Source organism: Amphimedon queenslandica, unplaced genomic scaffold, assembly GCF_000090795.2.
Source record: "Amphimedon queenslandica unplaced genomic scaffold, v1.1 AMPQUscaffold_13316, whole genome shotgun sequence".
In the NCBI taxonomy this organism is placed as follows: Eukaryota; Metazoa; Porifera; class Demospongiae; order Haplosclerida; family Niphatidae; genus Amphimedon; species Amphimedon queenslandica.
Window position 1 is genome coordinate 61,654 of NW_003546448.1, and position 24,352 is coordinate 86,005.

Genomic DNA, 24,352 nt, shown 5'->3' on the forward strand with positions numbered 1-24,352 from the left:
TAATAATTCTCATCAATAGAAAATAACAATAACAATAAAAACAATAATAATGGATTTAGTAAGCATTTTATCACATTATTAATTATTTTGAGCTACGCCCAGTATGAAATGCCACACGTACACGTACACGTACACGTACACATCAGCCCCGCCCAAGCCATACAAGTGCACGTGCCAGAACAAACTTGAGATTTGTGTTGGTCCTGACCCTCCTCGTTGCAAGGGTCAGCCCCGCCTGACTAAGCTAGTTTGCAGCTTAGCCTTGCCTTGATTTCATAATTTGTCATAATTTTAATATAGACTATAGAAGAGCTTCACGTGTCCGAGATCTTCACTGTCAACTTTAGTTTGTAATGGTAGAGTATTTGATATCTGGTGAAACAGCTTATGTTCCCGAGGACGGTCTCACTGCCGGGCAGCTCTTTGCGACCCACGAGGGACTAACTTACAAGTCAGTTAAATCCTGTGGTTTAAATACTTTCATTTTATTGTTTCTTTCTTTTTATTAGTGACTTTCTCATGCTCCCAGGATTTATTGACTTTAGTGCAGAAAGTGTGGTACGTTTTATGACTGATAAAACAACTGACTAATAGAGAGAGAGAGAGAGATAGTGACAAGTTCTTATTGTTCTTACCACTTGTTCTTGTTCAGTGTGTTAGCACTTCAGTTGTGTTAATGAGCTGTTCCTTATCTTAATGTGTCTCATCCTTTACTTCAGGATATGTCAAGTGCACTAACACGTAACCTCAAGCTACAGACTCCATTTGTTAGCAGCCCAATGGACACTGTCACTGAGTCAGACATGGCAATATCATTAGCTGTAAGTGAGGGAAATCCACATAAAATAGAGGGAGAGTGGGATAAATAAAAAGATACATAAGATGCAGATTTCTATTACTCCTTTAGCTAATGGGAGGCATTGGTATAATACATCATAATAATACACCCGAGATGCAAGCAGAGGAAGTCCATAAAGTGAAGGTATGGTCTACTAGTCACATTATTAGTTTATTCCATGATGCTATGTCCTGATAGAAATATAAGCAAGGCTTCATACGGGATCCAGTGTGCATGGGCCCGGACAATACGTTAAAGGATCTCATGGATATGAAGAAATCCTACGGATTTTCTGGAATCCCTATCACAGGTTGGACATAGCCTCTTATTATCATTGATTGTAATATCTCATTTGTAATAGCAACTGGTAGGCTTGGAGGGAAGCTCGTTGGAATAATAACTTCACGTGATGTTGATTTCTTGTCCAGTGATGCTAGAGACAGACCTCTTGGAGATGTAATTGAATTATTTTGCAAATTACTATTCCCTTATTCATTATCAAACAAAAAATGGCTGCTGCAAATCACTCCCCTTTATGCTATGTAGAAAAATAATAGTCTTTTACCAAAATCGACTTCAAAAATCGTCTTAAATTTTTTGTAGAAGCTTGATTTGAATTTTTATGTTTTTTTTGTTAGCTAATGACTCCAAGAGATGAGCTAGTTGTAGCTCAGCATGGCTGTACTTTGGAAGAAGCCAACCATATACTACAAACAAGCAAAAAAGGTGCAATAATTCTACTGTAATTTTTCTATGCGTCATAAACTCGTAATTATTTCCTCTAGGAAAACTACCAATAGTAAATGAGAATGATGAGTTGGTAGCGTTGATAGCTCGTACAGACTTAAAGAAGAGTAGAACCTTTCCTCTTGCCTCTAAGGACAGCATGAACCAGCTTCTAGGTACACGTATAATAATGTCTTTAATGAATATTGTTAGAATGTTCCCTGTTTTACTCTATTTTAGTTGGTGCCGCTATTGGAACATTTGAAGACGACAAGAAGAGATTGGATGAACTGCAAAAGGCTGGAGTGGATGTTGTTGTTCTGGTCAGTCATGCATGTTACTGCATGTCATAATGATTATGTGATTATAGGATTCTTCACAAGGAAATTCTGTATTTCAAATTGACCTCATTAAGCACATTAAGACAAAATATCCCAACCTTCAAATCATAGGAGGGAATGGTAATTGACTTCCTTTGTTTCTTCTCCTTCTGTCTTAGATTCCTTGTATCTCTTCCTCTTTATACTGTTTGTTTCCATCTAGTTGTGACTGCTCAGCAAGCAAAGAATCTCATTGATGCTGGAGTCGATGGCCTGAGAGTAGGAATGGGCAGTGGATCAATATGCATCACACAGGTAAATATTGATATTAAATATTGATGATAAATATTGATAATCGTTCGTCTAAGGGATAATAATTAGTTGTATACCAGTTATCTAATGAGTTTTATACATTATTATTATTATTATTATTATTATTATTATTATTATTATTATTATTATTATTATTATTATTAGGAGGTGCTTGCAGTCGGGAGACCTCAAGGAACTGCCGTGTACAAAGTGTCTGAATATGCTAGAAGATTTGGTGTGCCAGTTATAGCTGATGGAGGGATACAGAGTGTAGGACACATTGTCAAAGGACTAGCCATTGGAGCATCTACTGGTAATCCAATCATACAGACTGTAGTATGAGAATTGTTATTATTATTGTTGTTGTTGTTAGTGATGATGGGGTCTTTGTTGGCTGGTACTACTGAAGCCCCTGGTCAGTATTACTTTCAAGATGGAGTGAGACTCAAAAAGTACCGAGGTAAGTCACTAGTAGTTATTACTATCATAATTATGATAATGACTTTAGGAATGGGCTCACTCCATGCAATGGAGAAGGAGGGAAGCAAGAACAGATATTTCAGGTAGAATCCTGTCTTATTAATGATTAATATATATTATAACATGATATCTAACTATTAGTAATAACGATGAGAAGGTAAAGGTAGCCCAGGGTGTCAGCGGAGCTGTGGTCGACAAAGGTTCTGTCCTCCAGTTTATTCCTTATTTGATTTCAGGTCAGTGTGCTAATTACCAATCACTCAATAGCTGTAATGGAGGCTGTTTTTTGCCTATGAAGTGTTGTGCTGGCTCTCATGAATCTTACATTTACTTATGAATTTACTTATGCATTCTTTTAATTGTCATATTCACATGAAACTTGAATTGTGTGATGCTTACATTGCAATGCTTGCATGTACTACAGGTGTCAAGCACAGCTGTCAAGACATTGGAGCCAAGAGTCTCACTTCGTTGAGGTAAAACCCTTCAAGTAATTCTGATTGTCCATACTACGTCTTTTTTGATTATTTTTAAAAGTATTGTCATTTTTGCTAAAAATGATGATAATAGTAATTTTTTGTGTAGATGTAGATGTAGATGTACATGTATATGTGTACATGTATTAAGGTTGATAATAATTTTGTGTTTGTACTTTGTAGGTCAATGATGTACAGTGGTGAGTTAAGATTTGAAAAGAGAACAAACTCTGCAATTACTGAAGGAGGTGTACACGGACTGCATTCGTTAGTTTCATAATTTTTAAATATAATTATGTATTTTTTTTTATGTTCATTACTGTAGGTTTGAGAAGAGACTTTTTTAATATTGAATATACAGCAAAAAATAAAAATTTAAATGTTTATATTGTTGTATATAAAATTAATAATGACAATCATTTACCTAACCAATCTATCATTATTATTATTATTATTATTATTATTATTATTATTATTATTATTGCCAAAAGTGCATAATACTTTATTTAAAAACTTATTATTAAAAAATTATTACTAAAAAAATTAATTTACATGCACGGATATCTCCGGATACACTTGCTTCAGTTCCGTTTTACTCCACAAAACCCCGCAACTTATGCGGGGTTTGACTAATTTAATTAATTGACTTTTAATTAAATTAATTACAAAATGGCGGCCAAAAGCCTCTACCCAACACTCCCCAGCCCGTCATCCATCGTCCTCTCTAGTGATGAAGAGGATGAATACGAAGAGGAAGAAAGAGAAGAATTGAACGAAGAGCCGCTGGAAGAAGTAGGAGAGGCAGCGAATCAATCAAGAATGAAATCTCAGTCCAGTCAATCTCTCAATGACTTTGAAAATACCTACTTAAAACAGAAAATTAAATTGTCTAAGTCTCGACCAAGTGCTGCTGTTTTAACTGCTCCAATCCTTCGACAGTTTTGTTTTTGGGTGTGGTCATTTGTGTCCCAGTTTCGTTACATCTTTGCTGGTTTGTTTTTGGCGCTGGTCACTGTATTAATATTAGGAGAAGGTCCCGGTAAAGGTGAGGAGAGATATCGTGTGATTTTTTCACATGTCAATTTAATTTTATTTGCAATAGATAACTTGCTTGTTTGTACGTCGGGCAAATTTGAAGTAAACCATTTAATTTATGAATAAAGTTGTTATTATTATTGTTATTATTATTATTATTATTATTTAAATAGAATATTAATATAAATAATTATTCATGATGTATTTTTTTGAGTAGAGGTGTCTAAGTGAAACTGAGAGAAATATTATTCTTCCTTTATCAAAAGAACTAAGAGCATTTCTACACGACAGAGCTGGTACGAACAGAAAGAGCATGATGCTCTCTCCTTCTCTTTTAAATCACATGTCACATTAATGTCTTCCTTTAGGTAGGTTTGAGTGTGGCCAGGACGTCAGTAGAAATGAGACCGTAAATAATTTAAGATCAATTTTATCATCACGTGTACGTTAAAATACATGTACATCACTCATTACATGTGTGTATATGTGTTATACCTTAATTATCATTTTTTGAACATCATCCATGTACACATGGTATTATATTTAATAATTATTGTCTCTAGCATCATAATGCTGAAATAACACTAAAGGACATGAAATTGGTTTCATATTTATTTATTAGCAACCCACATTGGGGCATTAAGTAAGTTTAGAGTATGCTTCTCTCTCTCTCTCTCTGTCTCACTGGTTGTTCCTATTCTCCCTCTAGTATATTAAAGGCTGGTGATGGTAGTCCCATTACTAATGTTGAACTAGGTTTATCTAATACTGATGTTATGGAGTCGTCTAGTCCAAGGAAAACTTTACTGTGTCGACTAAGGCAAACAATTAGTGGAATTTGGAATAGATTAAAATTGCTCTCTTTTGGTATGCAATAGTGACTATGCAATATATAGATGCATATAGATACCCATGCATGGATCCAAATCATCCAACATATTAACTGATTAGGAAATACACTTACTGTACCACCATTGTACAATGTACATGGATTTGCCTAATGATTGTAGTATTATTACTAGTAAGGTATTATTGATACTTGGAACTGTCTCTTTATTTCCAGGTCTTCTTCTTGCTCTGGTTTTGGGTGTTTTCATTAGTTGGTACTACAGTAGGAGGAAGGCAGAGATGAAATCAGTTTATTTACTTGTTAATGACATCACAGGTACATGTACATGTATTTATGCATACATAATATAATCAATTAATCATTTATTATCTACTTTTGAGTATATGCATTACTTTATGATGCTCTCATTGCTCAAATTAAATTCTATAAGTTACATATTGTAGCCATTTTCTTTTTGTTTTAATTCTTAGAAGTATTAAAGGCTCATTATCGTAAGTCCAGTCACAATGATAAGGTCCTGCCTTATGTTGCTATTGTTCACGTGAGGGATATGCTCATACCTCCTTCTGAAAGGTTAGTAATAGATACATGTATATGTACATATGTGACCATAATTGACAAAAGGTACCTTATAGCAGGTAGGGAAATTTGACTTTATAGCCAAAAAAATCCAACTTCCTGAGCTTCATTTATCATAAAATTACTCCACAGGATGCAAAAAGTTACTATGTAACGTTTAGAAACAATGCTTGTCTAACAGAGGACTCACAGGATGATATTTTTCATTTTGATGATGAATTTTAAAATCCGCCATAACGTACCTTTTGTCAATTATGGTCACATATATATAACACATGCATCTAGCTTCAAGGGATGTATTGGATATACGCCGAAGATAATAATAGCATATTAATAATTTATTATCAAAGAATTTTTTCATTTTCTGATGCATATTGGTGTCCTTATGCCATGTAGAAAGTTTGAGCTGTTTCCAAATTTTCAACAAATATTTTGTGAGTTATGAACATTTTAAAAACAAGCCAATTTTTTAACAATACCCTGTACTATATATAGCCCATGGTTTTTTTTCAAAAATGGCTCTGAAATCACCCCCCATTTTTATTACATTTTCTGATACATATTGATACCTTTGTGCTATGTAGAAAGTTTGAGCTGATTTGGATAAATAATTTTCAAGTTATGGGCATTTTTTAAAATGAGCCAATTTTCAGGAAAAACCATGGGCTATAGTCCATGGTTTTCTCCAAAAAATGGCCCCAAAATCACCCCAAATTTTTATTACATTTTCTGATACATATTGATGTCCTTATGCTGTGTAGAAAGTTTGAAGTGATTCTGACTTCAATTTTTCAAGTTACAACCATTTTAAGAAAGTGCTAAAATTCTGAAAAATACCCAAGGCTATATATATAGTCCATGGTTTTCTCCAAAAAATGACTCCGAAATCACCCCAAATTTTTATTACATTTTCTGATACATATTGATGTCCTTATGCTGTGTAGAAAGTTTGAAGTGATTCTGACTTCAATTTTTCAAGTTACAGCCATTTTAAGAAAGCGCTAAAATTCTGAAAAATACCCAAGGCTATAGTCCATGGTTTTCTCCAAAAAATGACTCCGAAATCACCCCAAATTTTTATTACATTTTCTGATGCATATTGATGTCCTTATGCTGTGTAGAAAGTTTGAAGTGATTCCGACTTCAATTTTTCAAGTTACAACCATTTTAAGAAAGCGCTAAAATTCTGAAAAATACCCAAGGCTATAGTCCATGGTTTTCTCCAAAAAATGGCTCCGAAATCACCCCAATTTTTATTACATTTTCTGATACATATTGATGCCTTTATGCTATGTAGAAAGTTTGAATTAATTTCGACAAATATTTTTAAAGCTATGAGCAATTTTTAAAATAAGCCAATTTTTTGAAAAAAGCAAAGGCTATAGCCCATGGTTTTTCCCAAAAAATGGCTCCGAAATCACCTCTCATTTTTATTACATTTTCTGATACATATAAATGTTGTTGTTATGTCGTTACAACTAGAGCCATGAGTCCAGGTGCCATCTGCTTAACACACAATGTAGACTAGACTACAATCACTACATGCACTCACTGAAAACCATATAAATGTTATATGGTAAAAATGTAAATGTTTATATGTAGAAATTGAGTTGATTTTGATGAAATTGCATGTACGTACATGTACACGTGTTCATGACATAATCCAGTGGTTTGTTTATTAATAATGAGTTGGTGCCTCTTGTCTGTCACTGGTTTGTGGTCATAGTTCCTCTCTCAAAGACGCCACTACAAACACAAGGATTTTATATGAAATACTGTTTTGTCTGGACCTAATAATCCTCTCTTTTGTGTCTCTATTACTTAACTCTGTCCTCCATTCCATTGCAGTCATTATACATGATACTACAAGACATAAATATTGACATTAAGTTTTGCATGTTTTTTTTGTACATATTTCAGATAGCATATCATTCCCTTTTTCCCTCTTTTTTTTGTTTCATTTTAAGCATTAATACCATGTAACACATGACTTCCATACTGTAGTGTTTTGAATCAAGTTTGCACACATGCAAGTAGTTCATCATCCTACACCATATACTTTATCAAACAGTCAGTCTTTGTTTGAAAACATCATCCGGTGTTTGTAAAACAATATTTGAAGGGTAAACTCCTACCTGATGATATTTAATGTGTTTACTAGTCAATTTGGGAGCATCAGCCTAATAATACTAAAACCACCAAGACATATGATGACATTTTATTATTTAAAACCACATATCCCAGTGGGCTGTATTATTATTGTATGTGAGGGGGTTTCACTGTCCTTCATTGGCTTTCATTGGTTTTCAGTGAGTACATGTAGTCTAGCCTACATACATGTACATGGTCTGTTATGCAGGTGGCCCCTGGTTTCATGGCTCTATAGTTATAATTACATTAGTATGAATTATTCAAAACAATGAGGACTTTGTCAAAAATTCCCTGTATTCATGGCATAGCCCAGTTGGCACTGTTATGTATTGTGATTCTTTGGGGACAAAAGAGTGAGGGCTTACTTGTGTTTTGCCTGTTACAAATGGTTTTAATTGAAATTGCATTTCTGCTAAACTTCAATTACATGTAATTGTTATTTACAAGACTGACCTTGTTACTTGTATTGTTGTATCTGCATGAGCTGTTATTCATTGTAATCCAATCAACTTTAACCTTTTAGCCAATATCAATACTAAATTACATGTACACATCTGTACATGTACATGTATAGTCCTAAGTCCATTGATGTAGCACTATTGTAATTATTTACCAATTACATGGTAATTTCACTGTTATGATGTATTTGCTGTATTTAAATTACCCTGCAGTAAGAAGTTATGCAAACACAAAGTCACATTCATGACTCGGTTGAACAGCGAGTGTCGTATATCATATCTCAATCCAATTACTTGACCAATAATGCATACTACCGGCCGCCCCACAACAGCTAGTAATAGGAGACCAGGGCTTCAAGATATCTGCCTAAGGCTATAATTTCTATGTATATTTATTGTGTTTCTTTTTTCTCTTTTAGACATCGTAAGGAGAAATTATGGGACAAAGCTGTATTGTGGATAGCTAACAATGAGAGTCGAGTGAGGGTTGAGACAAGAATGATATCAGGGGAGCAGTACAGCGTCTGGAACTGGGTCCAACCAGAACCACCTCCTACTGAGGTACAGTGTATATGCGATATTAGAAGTACATCTATATTATCATCTTATCATTGATATCACATGTACATGTACACATGTATATTACCTACAGGGATTCCAACAAAGTATGCTAAGTGAGTTTGGAAGCTTTTTGGGGCAAATTTAAAATTTGTAAAAAAATCCAATTTTGATCAGAATTAGTTTAAACTTTCTACATAACTTAAGAACATGTATATGATATCAGAAAAAATTATAAAAATGAAGAATTCTGTTCTTTTCATTTTTGGCGAAATTTGGCCAATGTTTCTGTGCTATTATAGTATGGAACTTTGGCCCAATTTTTGAGCAACTTAAAAATATTTTTGATTAAAATCAGCTAAAAATTTCTAAATAACACGCATCAGAAAGTTATAAAAATAGACAATTTTTTTCTAGCTGTACTACATGTATTATGGTAAATGATTTTTTTTGTCAAATAAAAAATGTACTGGCAAGGTGCTGAGCACTATTCCAAAATCCTGTGGGAAACCTGATTATCTATTATTGTATCTATTTTATCCTCCTGATATTATCAAGATCTCTATGTATACATGTAATTAGTACTGTGATGTATACTTTTATTATGATACTTTTATGAATGAACTTATACCTCTACTGTAGGAGGTTGATGGTGCTCGGATGTTGTCAGGTGGTGTTGGTTCTAGTGGCCCTGATCCCAGTGCTTGGCCTGGAAGAGGTTGGCCATTACTATTACTATTTTTATCTCTCTAACACTCTCTGCTGTTTGTTTTATTATTCTCCTTTCCTGTTTTCTCTCTCAGCATTTGAAGAGTATCCTCCTGACTTAGAAAGTAAGATAGCTCCTCCTCTTGGCACACCCTCTCCTTGCGTTAGACTCAAAAATGTCTTCCAGCACATCAAGTAAGCATATGTGACGTACATGTACATGTACATGGACATGGAGACTTAATATATACGTGGACACTTAATATGTATAGGATTGTGTAAATGTTTTTTAAAGGCATCACATACAATGTAACTGCATATGTGTATAGTTATATCAACAGATGGTTCTTCCTTATACTATGAGTTTGTTCGTACATGTACATGTATGGTGTATGCTATTAACCACTGGCTCACCTGTCAACTATTACCCAACACTTGTACTTGTAGTACTTTTAAGAACTGGCAATTTGTCTCAAGGCAGGCCCTATACTGACATCATTCCCACTAGTACTTGTACAATGGACTCATTTAGGATTCCTTCCTTTATTATTGAATTAGCCTGTTCATTAGAATCACTTAGTGATTAAGATGCTCTTTTACTGATGATAAAAATGAAACTGCTCCATCTGTATCAGTGTACAGTAGGTGTAAGTTGATAGCTTTTTCCCATCAGTGTCTCATATTGTTCCATTCATTTGAGACTGCATGTGGAGTTCCAAGTTATGATAGTCACTTCTTTGGTACAAGAAGGGGGATTTTGTCTATTAGGTTAGTGTGTGTTGGGATCATGTTTGACACGCCTGTATTTGGTTAGTGTCTCTTTCATATTGTGAAAAGGTGCTTACCTCTATCATTCTCCCCCTCTCTCTTCCTCTCTCTCTTTCACTTGTTCCTCTACATGGTCATATGTGTATAAATTTTCTCAGATAATAATATTCTCTATCAACTGATTTAACTTATATTTTTATAGCATCTCATCTCCCATATGATTGACTGTATTTATAGCCATGCAGCTTTATGCATAGGCTGACATTTTATAAGAATCATAACGTAAATAATTATATAGAGTATACGAAATCCCCTACTGCTGATACTGCATGTAGCACTCCACTACAATAGCTAATTGTTTAATCATATTATAGTATATTTACATACATACGCTAGCTGGCAGAGTGATGCCTAAACATATGTTCATTTATTTGATTCTAATCTCTTATGGGGTCCTTTGTCTCTATGCTTAGTGTCTCTGTTATGTCTGCCTAGTAAAGCCATATACCAACTAAAGGTGGCAGTGCTTCCTCTCCTTGTTTGTTATCCTCTTCGTTTCCTTTTTGATTCCCCATCACTTTTACTCTATTTTTTATTTATCAGTTCTGTGTCAACTAATAACAGGGAATTTCTTATCCTTAACTTGTTTTGTAAAAAAGCATAAACTTATACCCATTATACTATGTGCAATGATATTTGTGTCCTCTCTTCGTCATAATGATTATATTTTTTCTCTTCTCCCCCTCTCTCTCTTTTCTTCTTTCCTTTAGCCACTTGCCCGAGAGTGAGAGCAATGAGATCAGAAACTGTGTTCTTGAGAGATGTCGTCACATTGGACCCGTTGTTCACATATACATTGACAAGAGATCCCCACATGTAAGCAGAGATTGAGACTTGAGAGAGACTCCGTGTGTGTGTGTGTGTGTGTGTGTGTGTGTGTGTGTGTGTGTGTGTGTGTGTGTGTGTGTGTGTGTGTGTGTGTGTGTGTGTGTGTGTGTGTGTGTGTGTGTTGTTATTGTGTACATGTAGGGCTTGACAAGTTGTGTGTGTGTGTTTTTGTGTCATTGATATTTGATAGTGCACGAATGAGACTATCATTTTCTACTGAGTCTGCACATATTGTGTGTTTCATTCACATTTTCCCTAGCACAGTATCAGCCTTGTGCTGTACATGTGTTTATTAGATTTTTAATACTTTGAATTTCAATTTTATACACTTGTGGGAAAGTTTTAAACTGAAACAAGTACACAACTGACATGTACATGTACATGTATATTCTGCCAGACTGCCAGTCTTAAAATTACATTAATTTGAGTCAAGTGATGATATTATACCTGATACACAAAGCATGGTGGCTGTGTATTTACAGTGATGGGATGGACTATTGTGCACTAGTAAGGCCCGGCTATGAAAGGGAAGCCATTTACACACTAGTGTCCCTCCTGTACTGTTGATGAGCTGTATTGGAATGAATGATGTGAATCAGGAGTCTCTTATCAAAGCCTGTGTACATAGCAGTCTTGTTTATAAGCTCTCAAGTGTAGTGATTCCCTTTTCTCTGGTATTTTTTATAGCTGTTGTAATGTGCTGGTACCATATCCCTCCATAAGGGAGAGTGTAGGCTGTTTTTTTAATAGCATAACATAGTATTTTATAGTATACTAGTGGGCTATAATGCCCCTTATTTTTGGGGGTTCTCTTACTATTGGTAGCTCTATTGGTTGTCAATCCTTTTTGTCAGTATTGAAAATATAATTGTGTTAATAATTGTAACTTGACATCATGTTAGCATTACTATACAGCTTTTGATCGTTCATCCTTCACTTTATTGATATTTTAAATAATAATTTGATAATACAGTGAGATCAGACATACTTAACTTCATTGATAATAATCCTATTCCTCAATAATGTAATTTAAGGAGCACTACTATAATTACTGACACATATTCATCATTGACTGTGTTTTGTGTCGCAGTTTGTTCCAGTTCCTGTCTTCATCTTGTTTCCTCTTGTTTACAAGCACGTTACACTCTCCAATGACTGCATGAACTCTCTTATAAATCTCTTATGATACCTATGTTATGCCCCCTCATCATAAAAGGACTTGCACTGGATACAGTGTCTGTACACATGGTTTGATGTTGGTTTGATGTCCATGTATGGTCATTAAGATGTGGTTGGACCTGTTTAAGGCACAGAGACCATTATATCAGTGACAGCTGTCACTCAAAAATACACACTACTGTTGTCATTTGTACAGTGTCTGCTCCAGAGTACTGAGTACATGTACATTTATAGTGTCCTGTATAGTACATGTTTACAATTATGATTATGTTTGGGTTCTGTAGCCTGTTATGTTTGTATGTATTTTTCTATATGACAGTCCAATGATTGTTATCTGTTTTGAACTTCACATTGTCTATGTATACATGTACATGAATGCATGAACATCAAAGGGACTATTGCTGATAGTCCTTGAAATGAGGTAATGTTTGACTTCTTTGTCTCCTCTATTTGCTTTTAGGGTTGTGTGTACTTCAAGATGGAGTCCCTTGCATCTGCAAAGGCTGCATATAAAGTGCTTCATGGCAGCTGGTTTAAAGGTAATGGATACTCATTGTAATGTAGACATATCATTCCCATCACTCACTTACTGTACATTATACATGTATATTTATACATGTAGAGCATATTATATACATGCACCCTACTAGTACTGATCCATTCCTTGTGTAATGTTTATTTCTCTCTCTCTCTCTACCACACAATTACACTCTTTCACACATGTACATGTATGTGTACATATACATAAGAGGAAGTGGTATTTTCCTGGGGTATTCCTACAATATCATAATAATATGTGAACCACATAATACTTATACATATTATATGCATCCTATCAATTTGGCTTCATTTGAACTAAAGGAAGGGGATATGGTGACCTAGTGACATCAAGGAATGCTTGCATTCATTCCTAACGTTGGGTTTCCTGTTCCAATTGTGATATATGTACAAGAGTAATGGTCTAATGGTTGCTGTGATACATAAGAATGTTCAATTAATTCATTTACACAACATGCATCACATTGCATCACATTACATCACATTGCATCACATTACATCATATTGCATCACATTGCCCTATAATCATGATACTATGTATGTAGATACTTATCATACATGTACCTCTTGTACTACAAATTCACAATCTCATTATGATCCATGATGATGTCATTTTACACAATTACTTTATTATTCATAACCCAGTTACATTATCAGTCATTCCTATACACTGTCCATGGCAAAGGACAGCATTCATAGACTCTAAACTTTAAATGATGATATGTAAACTGTTTATTTGATTTAAATCATAATTAGTATATGGTATATATCAATATACATCTATACTGTACTGTATTAATACGGTAGTAGCAGGAGTACATAAAAGATCATGTACTGTAGAGTGCTGTTAATAGTACCTTGCAATATATATGTTATAGTAATGCAATAGTATAGTAATAGTATAATACAGTATGGACGAGTTGGTGATTCATCATTCCAAGTGTATATCAGCCTGTTTGTATCTCCATCTCTCACTCAATAGCTGTGCTAATGAGATATATACAACATGGGCGCAAAAAATTCAATATTAGCTCACAGCATTTATTTTCAATTAGCTTGTCCACTTCATTGTATTCCCATTGTCAGGGGAACATATGTCAGATAGACACCACAACCTAGTATCATCTCTCCCTTTCTAATATTTAATTCAGGTATAGTACATGTACATATAGTGTAGGCAAGGTTCAAGCTATACACCTGTATCTAATTATGTGTATAGTACTATTGAGTTTATGCTTGCATGTGAAGGTCTTCTATTTTTGTATGGATCGTTGCCTTGTTATTCCCTTAGTTGGTTGCTTTTACACTGCACTCGCTGTCTTAGACCATACTACATGTATATTACATCATCATGAAGTAAAATGCTAGTAATGTATACCATATTTCCTCGAATAGGGGGGCCCTACTCAAATAAAACGCCTATCACTAATATATTACCACTATAGATACGCATATTTGATCCAGTGTTATGTGCCCTTGTGGTTAGAGTGGTACAAATAGCCTAATTGTTCATCCTTAGTCTTCAGAACATAGAGTAGCGGGTTTGAGCCCGGGTTTTGGCACTGTTTTATTTTTATTTTTTGTGATTTTTGCCTCTGTTAAGCAATAAACGCCTAAGCCCTTATTCGAGGAAATACGGTACTTTAGATAACATACCCGTACATGTAGATTCAGTACACATGCATGCGGGTACTGTATGTGTTTCAATATGCTGTAATAAGTAGCAACAGTAGAGTTTGACTGCTTTGTAACTCAGCAATAAACAGCTAGTGATATGCTTGCATGTGCTATACTTCATAGCTTAGCTTATGTGTCTATGTGCTCTTGTCACGTATGTGTATGTACAATGTACAAATATGCTAAGTTTTATCATTAATATTTAGTCTCAACTGTCCTTGCTACTTCTTTCACTAAGAGGAGTCTAGACATTACCGGCATGTTGTGAATAAACTGATGAAGTCACTCATAACTGCCTCTGGGGGAGCATACATGTATATACGTGTACCTTATAGCTAGTAGAATCAAGTATATATTGACCTACGTTTGTATGTATCACAAGCGTATTATCAACATTTTGTGATGTCGTTATTTTGTCACAGAGCCCATACCCGTGTCCTCCATCACGTAAATATTACACGTTACATTTTTATCCAATTGCATTTGTCATTGAACTCCTCTTTGATTTCCCAAACTAGGTCGATTGATAACGGCAAAGTACATACCGGAGTCAAAATATTACAAATGGTTTCCTAAAGCATCAACAGCTTCGTCCTCTCGATTTTGATTGCAGACTCGCAAACAAACAGACTGTAAGAAAAGAAGAAAGAACCCAAACACACACTTAACTATCGTACATGTTTCCCTGTTTCGTGTACTTGTTTTGGTTCCTCTGTTTGATTTTTGATAATCTCATAATCATCTCTCTTGTTATTCTTTCCGTCGCCAGCCGCGCTCTTAGATCTAGTGAAAGCTGTAAATTTTCTTGTACCAAAAATTCGAGTTATTTAATATTTTTAGAGCAGAGAGATCACGTCATGTGTGGTCGATGTTTTTTGAAGCATTGATCTTTATTGCTATTGCTCACGTCCTGTGGTATGGTACACTAATTGAACTCTATGACAACTCTGTACATGTACATCTACAAGTATATTGAATATCAGATAGCTTCCTAATGTCCTCCACTCTTTAAATTAGTAGTATTGTGTGTGAGTTAATTGTTTATTTACATTCAGTGTGTGTATGCTAGTGATTATCAGGTCCTTTCTGTTCACTATTATCGCTAGTGCCTAGCAAAAGGATGTACCATTCAGGCACTCCTTACCACCTCCTTCTCATCTTCCTTCCTTGTTATCACAGCTTCTTATAGTATCACTGTCACTGATAGTGCCCACTGTAAATAAACAGATCTTATAATATGGCTGAGGAATACATGTATGTACATGTACATGTACAGTACTTGGTAATGTATATGTAACTGTATATCTGGGCCAGCTGGGCCAGTAATGAATACTAGTGATAATAGATGCTATTAATCAGTTAAAGATTTTAAATTTTTTTTAAAAAGATATTTTTATGGTGCATTAACTGTTTTTGGCGTGACCTCATGTACAGAATTCCAATCATGATGAAATGAATTTTTGTCCTATTATGCGTCTTTTATTGAAGTATGGGAGGGCGTCATTCCTCCACCACCTGTGCGTGTCTGGTTGTTTATATGCTCCCTCATTTATAGTCCATGCATTATTGCCATGCCTAGCTCTTTAATGATGTAATCCTTTTGTGATAGGCACACAAACATTCCTTATCAGCTTTCTCACTAATTCATTTTTAAGCCCTGCTTCTCAGCTGGTGTAGGATTCCAATATGGCCTCTGCTTTTCTCAAGATGATACATATGCATGCATGAAGTTTAGACTGGGCCTTTGTGTGTGTGACTAATTAAATACGTACATCAAACGGTTTGATGGGGCACATACCTATCACACATCATCATGTATATGTGTACTAGCTCTAACAGCTGTCGATCGATATGCAATCACTGTGTGTGTGTGTGTGTGTGTGTGTGTGTGTGTGTGTATGTATAGATATGCAATCACTGTGTGTGTATGTGTGTGTATGTATAGCCTTTGACTCACTTCCCATAATATTGTAGTATTATATTACATGTGTCCTTATGTATCATATATTTGTTTATATTTCTCTGTGTTCTCAACCATTATGATTCACACACACCATGCTTGTATTATTTGGTCATCCTTCTGGCAATAATATTATCTGCTGATTCTCATCTAGTATAGAGTACTATTAACAATAGTACCCACTACTTACTAACTGGCTGTTATCCACTCTCTATGAATGAGACTTGCACTTGTACTATTCAAATAAGGCACTATGAAATATAGCTTAATAGCAACCAGGAGTGTATTATTATTATTTCGTATTACTATATTTTAAAAAATTGAAACCTTGTTCTATAGCCAGCTGTACTATTATAATTGGGCTTGCCATGACTTGTAAGTGGCCAAGGATAATTAATACTATTCGTATTCATTGTGGCATCGATTCGGTGTATACTATATTGCGTGGTTATACTATTATAGCTCTGATTCATTCTCTTACTAATCCTGTTACATGGTCTGATCAGACAACACTGTCTAGTTCACATACAGTATAAATATAGCATCGCTTGCATTACATGTACTCCTATTGTATTGATAATATTATGTTTCTTTGAAGTTTAAACCTTATTGTGGTTAGCCTTCATATGGCATCTACATGTTGAGGTAGTACTCTACTAATTACTAAACATGTTGTTCATGACTGTGTGACTGTTTGGTTGCCATGTACATATACGTACTTGTGCATATAATTGTATGATTGTGTGATGCAACCACATTGTTTTGCTTTTAGCTGAACATGAGCATGGTCAACAGCCCGTGAGTATTTAGATTCACACCCTTCACGCACATTTGTACCCTCACTTACTCTTTACCTAACCCCTCCTTCCCTCTCTGTCTCTCTCTCTGTCTCTGTCTCTCTCTGTCTCTGTCTCTCTCTGTCTCTGTCTCTCTCTCTGTCTCTCTCTGTCTCTCTCTGTCTATCCCTCCCTCCCCCCCTCTCTGTCTATCCCTCCCTCCCCCCTCTCTCTCTGTCTATCCCTCCCTCCCCTCTCTCTCTCTCTCTCTCTCTTCCTTTCACCAGTATCTCAATGACTCACATAATTTACATAATTTGACCTTGTCCTATGCAATAGTGTGTCTGTGTCAGCATTTCATCATCCTTGCCATTACAATGCACATTTGTACATTTCCTTTAGTGTGTTATGCTGCTGGTTGACTCTCCCACTGAATCTAATTACACCTTGTTTGGGATATAATAGACTGCCCTGTTGCCTGCCTGCTTGCATAGCCCTAGCTACCTGTCTCATATAAGGACATTATATTTATTAATGATATTATATTTTTTAATGATATTTTGTGTCTTGGGCATGTCATCTTGTAATAGAGTCCATTCCTTTTCTATTCGTTTTGTAGCGGTCAGAATTTCATTATATCAAATTGTTTTGAAAATCTGAACTGTGTACGTGATGTGTGGGCATTTACTACTCCATCATGATATATTCCTTTTTCATCTTTGACTAGCCCATCATTTAGGAATCTCCATTATTCATGTTACAGAGGCGGCATAATTGAAATAAATGTAATCATTCATTCACTGTCAAACCACACTCATTCATTACTGTATTATATTCATGGCAAGATAATACCTGCCTATACATATAAAGCTAAAAGTGGAGGGAGGGAGTGGTAATGCAGCTGTGTGCTTTTCATAATCAGATACACTGTGGCTTAGCTGTGGTCTCCTATACTTGTATAGGAAGCTATCTTTTGGTGGTTGTGCCCTTGTCTATACCCAGACTGTCTTGGTTGAATATAAACAAATGGTGTATCTGTATTGTTTACCATACTTCATTTCATGCATTGTGAAGCAGGTACACCTCTGCTTTATTTAGTGGTCCCATTGATCACCTTTGTTCCTTTTGTTATCATTGAAAGCTCATGATAACACATTATAAATACATGAGTCACATGATTGTGTGTGTATGTATAATTAACTTCATGTAACTGTACACTGTAGCATTAACATATTCAGGGATTCCAACTTTTAGCACTGTGCTCATGTAAATGCAGCTTCTTGTCAGTTTATTGTCAAGTTGCTCAGAAATTGAGCCAAAGACCCTGTACTATATATAGCACAGGGAGTTTGGTCAAATTTCGTCAAAAACTGGTACAAGATAATTTTTCATTTTTATAATTTTTCTGATGCATATGCATGTCCTTATGTTGTATATCAACTTTGAGCTGATTCAAATCAAATTTGGATTTTTATGAATTTTAAAAGTTGCTTGAAATGCCATGTGCTGTATTGCAGTGCTAGTCAGACTCTCATGAAGCTCGTGCTGTTTAGCTCACTTAGCATTAGTAGGGTTCATGGAAAACCCTGAGCATATTCCTTGCCTTTGTATGAGAGAATAAAATGCCTCATCATCATTCTGACTAGGTTACAACATTCCCTTAAAAAGGGATTGTGGGAGACTTCACTTCAATAGTCTGTACTGTTTGTTTTCAATGGCATTACAACTTGCTTATTCAGGCATTGATATTAACCCTGTATCTTGATAATGGGTCATATGCCATGTGCATGCTCTTTTAGGGCAAGTTTAGGCAATGCTTCACTACCTCACAGGAAATATAGTAAAGTGTATCTGAAAAGCAGCTTAGCATATACCGAGTGGGTAGTATATTAGTAATGTGTATATGTACTGGGTGATACAGGATGCACTATATGCAGTGTGTATTTTATTTGTGGGAGTATTGGGGGAATGACATCAGTGGGGAGAGATGATATTTCCTGTCTGATTATACTGTTTCCTGGTAAATACACAGCCTCTCTTTCTTCTTATAAGATTATTTTTAATGTTCTCAATTCAATGGAACAAGGAAGAATGATTGTTAGCAGTCCAGAGTCCACCTGGCCCCTTTATGCAATATTATTAGGGACATTGGTTGACACTTTGTATCTATTGGACTTTGGACAGTGGCTTGTGTAGTGTTTATTTGATGGGTTATATTGTTCAATAAAGGCTTCGTAATGGAATAATGTGAAGGGATGAAATTCGTGACATACTTGCATTAGGATCACTCGTATAACTAAATAAAAGAATGGCATTCTGTTATGGTTTCCTTATTATTTTTGTTGTCGTATATTGACAATCTTAACAATGCATTTCAATACTTAATATAAAGAGTAGGGCTGTTGAGAGCATGGAAACAACCCTTTATACAATGTCTGGTAGAATAGCCAAAATATTTGGCAACTAGAAGGCACACATTTTGTGTGTGTGTGTGTGTGTGTGTGTGTGTGTGTGTGTGTGTGTGTGTGTGTGTGTGTGTGTGTGTGTGTGTGTGTGTAGTATATATATATATGTTAATGTTATGAATATCTAATGAATTATTGTTTAATGATTGTGTACCTGGGGCTTATTTGTACCCAAAGAGATTATTACCTCTTTGCCCTCATTTTCAAAATGCTTGTTGCCTGCCCCAGCAAGCCCAGACTTGTTATGCATTCTAATTGGTATAATATTAGCACTGGATTCTATAGAACAGTCTGGATGGTTTTAATTACCTGAGTCAGCAGCTAGCATAACCTTTATGTAAATGCCAACGGTGCAAAAGCTGCTGATATGAGCATGCAAAACAAAGCCACTACAATAACCTACACGTTGCGCGATTGCTGTAATTTGATTGGTCGTGTTTGAGGACCCGCCCCATTACGTCACCGTTGTGAATAGTGATAAAAGGACTCTAAGAAAGAAAGACAAGAGAGTGAACTGTGAAAAGAAGCGAAGTCAGTTTATATCGGCCGTGTGTCCAGCTCTGTGACTCTCTAGGTATTGTGCCACCTGTACTACGTAAAGAAAGAGAACATGAAGATCGAGTTAGCTTGTGCGTGCGAGTTTTTGGCGAGGATGATGCTAAGCAAGAACCTTCCCGTCCAATTCATCAAGCCGTTCTCTGAGAGACTGGGAGAGCTCTTAGAGAAGAAATACAAGAACCACTGGCATCCCGAGAACCCGAGGAAGGGGAGCGCTTACCGCTGCATTAGGATAAACGGGAAGATGGATCCTGTACTTAGCGAGGCAGCAAAAGTGACCGGGCTCTCTAACATCTCTCTCTACCTTCCCAGGGAATTCACAATGTGGGTCGATCCTAACGAGGTCTCGTACAGATTCGGCGAAGAAGGCAGCATATGCCAGTGCCCACTCTCGACCTCGAACCAGGAAGAATTCCCATTCACTGAGAGCCTCCACCAACACAAGTCATGTGCTGAATGGTCATCAAAGAGTGTGGAACATTCTCGACCTTCTATATTTGACATGCTCCCTTCTAGGATCTCGGCAACGCCTCTAACGTACGAGAGACCAATCAGTGTCCAAGTATAAATCCTGTACACACGTCCTCTCGTATATTATATTATCACGATTATTTTCAACATTTTCATTCAAACCAGAGACCAATAATGATATTATCTATTATAATTAATTGTTCTTTTTATCAGGAATTTTCAGGTCACCTATCTATACTCTTATTGCACTAATTTTCCCGACCATTCATTGCTGTCTTTCTCTCTCTCTCTCTTTATGTGTGCCTCTCTCTTTCTATCATACTATTTCTTTTTTCCTTATGCTTAATATCACTGCTTTCTGTGTATTATTATGGAAATGTATTGTCAGCCCTCCATTATCACTGTTAAAATAATAAAAATTCTGCCAATTTAAACATCATTATTATAGAATGGGATTATTTGGGTGGGTGCAGGGAAGCTACCATTCCCTTGTGAGTTGTGACTGAGAGTAGGACAATAGAGCCCACACTTACACCTATGAGACACACCTAGACTACCCCATTGACTACATAGTCAGACTCTTACACATAAGACATAATTCAACCTCATTTGCTATATAATATGATATTATGTATCTTAGTTAATGTTACTATCATTTCCTCCAGACATCATTTATTACTCTACATGATATTTTTGTCAACAGACACACAGGCCTCTTGTGTGATGCAATGTTTTGAGACTGTCATGGTAACAAGACAGGTAGAGTGGATCACTCTAGTCCTTTGGTGGTGTCACTCCATGAATCCTTTATCCTATTCTCATTGTTGGGGGATAAGAATATTCACGACTTGTAAAGCTAAGAAATGATTAATGAATGGCACGTCTTTATTTGGTAGCGACTTGATATTCAGTCTTTTGTCAAAGTCATTATAACAGAGTCATTGTCTGTGTAACTCTCTCAAGAACATTCATGACCTTACTCTCTCTATTGTGTTAGTCTGCCTGTGTTAGGACAGTAGTTGTTATGACAATGATCATACTCACTATCAACTTTAAGCTTTGTAGTGCTGACTGATATCCTCCTTTGCATTGACAGACTGCTAATGCCTCCAACAGGATACATGCAAAGATTTCCCTTCCTTTGTTTACTGAAAATATTAGCATTATGATACATAATGAAATTTCCTACTTATACTAAATAATATAATACAACGCTAATGTACTCACACACATATACACACACATGATTGTGATCATAAAACAAACACATTTTAGTTAGCTTATACTAGACACTCAAGTTTGTCATATCCTTTCACAAAAAGAAGATAAAAACAATACCACTGTAGGCCGTTGCGGGACACCGTCTCCCTAAAAATTGCAAAATGAAAACTTTCACTTTTGGCAATGACGTAATGATTGGTTATGAATGATGTCACAAAGGCAGAAAAAGCTTAAAACAACTTTAAAGATTTTAAATATTTGGCCTAAGGTATCTATCTCATCACAAATGGTTAGGAGACTGTTTTTGTTACATTTTAAAAATTTAAATACACATTTCAATGTCTATATATAACAACTAACAAGTTCAAGTTGGTTCCATCAAAATAATTGGATTCTAAGGAATTGTCAAATTTGCTTTGGTCGAAAGAGGTGCACAACATTCAAATGTTTTGCGTGAAAAGTCATACACTAGAGTCAATAGTCACTGACTACTGCCAATGCTATTTGCTAAATGGTGCAAAAGGAGACCTCAATTTCCTCTTACTCACAATGTTAATTAGTGTGAAGAGAATGACATACTAATAAAGCACAGGTGCAAATGTGCCAACACATCATTACTTTAGGTGAAGTTTAGAAGGTATTCAGGTGTGATTTTTAAAAATTGGCAATCACATGCATAGCATGCACTCCTTTGATGAATAATGACGTGAACACATTCCCATTTGTACTCTTTATAATTAACTCACATGTCTCTGGATTGTACGTGATTGTCAATAGCAAGAGCCTCAGTAAATGTCATATTGAGATACGTCAAGTAATAGGCTCCACTTACTTCTCCTGTTCTATCAGTGCCAGCCTATTGTTATAATAATTATTATTAACTGTTTTATGCATCAGTTTCATTTTCATTACTTCACAGTGAGAGTATATGACAACAGGGCCTTGTTGTTTTAACTGAGTGTGTAGAAATGACGCTAGATTTGGCAGTTGATCAACTGAGAGATCTACACGTTCTTTTACAATGTCCTATAACAACATGAATGATAAAATATAACTCATAATAGAGGCTACTTAGCATCAATAGGAAGCAGCAGCTGCCTTGCTACTATAAAGCTTAGTTCAAAGGTGCAGCGGAACAAGAATTAAGCATACTTTCAGATTAGAACATAATGTGTGTAAAATCTCCCCTTCACACTATATGGTGGACCCTTAGCCTATTATGCATACAGTCATTATGTCCAAATGAATATAGGCTGGGGAGTGGTCTGGCTTAATTGCAATATAACAGTACTAAGTTTGAGCTGATTCCGATTAAAATTAGATTTCTTTTACATATTTTTTAAGTTACTCAAAAATCGGGCCAAAGACCTTGTACTATATAGTACAAGTTTTGCCAAAGATAAAAAGGAGAAAATTCTCCATTTTTATAATTTTTTTCTGTTGTATATACATGTACTTATGTTGTGTAGAAAGTTTGAGCAGATACTGATCAAAAATGAATTTTTAATAATTTTTTGAAGTTACTCCAAATGCTATACAAATTTTCTAACAATTATACTATAATTGTAGAGCTTGTCAGCTCATGAAGCTCATGCTGTTTAGCTCACTTAGCATGCTTTGTGGAAAGCCCGGAGTAGCTTCATAAACAAAGAGAGATTGCTAGTTTCTGTTTTAAAAGTAAACAGCCATGTTGTTCTAACATATGGTTCTGTGTGTGTTTGTGTGCGTGTAGACAGCAAATCTGTTACCTTTAACAGTTTTGTGTCATTTTGTGGTGGAGGAAACGGAGTACCAACAATCACTCTATTATAAAATGAGCCGTTTTGGGGATTGTCCTTGAAAAAATCCTTCTCAATCTTTAAATCAGAATATTCGAAGGGATTTAAGTAACTACAGAAAACAATTTTTATTATAAAGTTTTGGTACCTTGTTTATTGTTACAAGGTGCCTGCCAACAGAAATAAATTATTTTTAGTTCTGACCTGACTACTACCAATAGTGGGTTTTGTGGAAATGTAAAATTCTTTTTCACTACAATTTCTGACATTGTTTCCATTATTTCTTTATAAGCAAATGTGTTGTTAATGACAGGCATGTTGCCACGGAACAGAAAGTTTGTTGGAGAGCTGGATTTTGGATAATAATCAATCCTGAAACAATAAGTATTAGATTTTGAGGACCTTCTCCTCCTCCCAACACTGCTACTAACTTACAGTAATGTCCTTTGAGGATGATAGTCCTCGCTGATACAACATTTCAGCAATAGAGCTGCTACAAACAAAGATGATGCTAGCTGAAACTTGTCCATTGCTGCAATTTGCAATTTTGCAGACTAACAAG

At 35.6% G+C, this 24,352-nt stretch overlaps 4 protein-coding genes across 4 annotated transcripts; 3 read left to right on the top strand and 1 right to left on the bottom strand.

The window, feature by feature from the left end:
- Nucleotides 1-213: 213 nt before the first annotated feature.
- On the top strand, nt 214-3,680 carry LOC100638050 (inosine-5'-monophosphate dehydrogenase 2-like). Its single transcript, XM_003387774.2, has 18 exons — nt 214-451; nt 510-558; nt 720-821; nt 908-982; nt 1,037-1,148; nt 1,200-1,294; nt 1,477-1,564; nt 1,624-1,740; nt 1,805-1,887; nt 1,935-2,025; nt 2,108-2,199; nt 2,362-2,509; nt 2,570-2,656; nt 2,705-2,759; nt 2,818-2,912; nt 3,101-3,152; nt 3,336-3,419; nt 3,478-3,680. Exons 1-18 carry the CDS (start codon nt 354-356, stop codon nt 3,497-3,499), a joined length of 1,545 nt encoding a protein of 514 aa, XP_003387822.1. The 5' UTR covers nt 214-353; the 3' UTR covers nt 3,500-3,680.
- A 122-nt stretch (nt 3,681-3,802) lies between these two features.
- Nucleotides 3,803-15,304, top strand: LOC105313351 (inner nuclear membrane protein Man1-like). Its single transcript, XM_019998509.1, has 14 exons — nt 3,803-4,197; nt 4,255-4,289; nt 4,405-4,483; nt 4,556-4,629; nt 4,751-4,830; nt 4,897-5,054; nt 5,251-5,352; nt 5,508-5,610; nt 8,645-8,786; nt 9,426-9,501; nt 9,587-9,686; nt 11,030-11,135; nt 12,787-12,865; nt 15,080-15,304. Exons 1-14 carry the CDS (start codon nt 3,822-3,824, stop codon nt 15,166-15,168), a joined length of 1,599 nt encoding a protein of 532 aa, XP_019854068.1. The 5' UTR covers nt 3,803-3,821; the 3' UTR covers nt 15,169-15,304.
- A 4,944-nt stretch (nt 15,305-20,248) lies between these two features.
- Nucleotides 20,249-21,230, top strand: LOC100638393 (protein BTG2-like). The gene has a single exon (XM_003387777.3). It carries the CDS (start codon nt 20,373-20,375, stop codon nt 20,886-20,888), a length of 516 nt encoding a protein of 171 aa, XP_003387825.1. The 5' UTR covers nt 20,249-20,372; the 3' UTR covers nt 20,889-21,230.
- A 701-nt stretch (nt 21,231-21,931) lies between these two features.
- On the bottom strand, nt 21,932-24,341 carry LOC100638265 (uncharacterized). The gene is made up of 6 exons (XM_003387776.3): nt 24,226-24,341; nt 23,995-24,162; nt 23,761-23,902; nt 22,925-23,038; nt 22,759-22,868; nt 21,932-22,159 (listed from the first exon to the last, which is right to left on the bottom strand). The coding sequence occupies exons 1-6, from the start codon at nt 24,318-24,320 to the stop codon at nt 22,072-22,074; spliced, it is 717 nt and encodes a 238-aa protein (XP_003387824.1). The 5' UTR covers nt 24,321-24,341; the 3' UTR covers nt 21,932-22,071.
- Nucleotides 24,342-24,352: the final 11 nt, after the last annotated feature.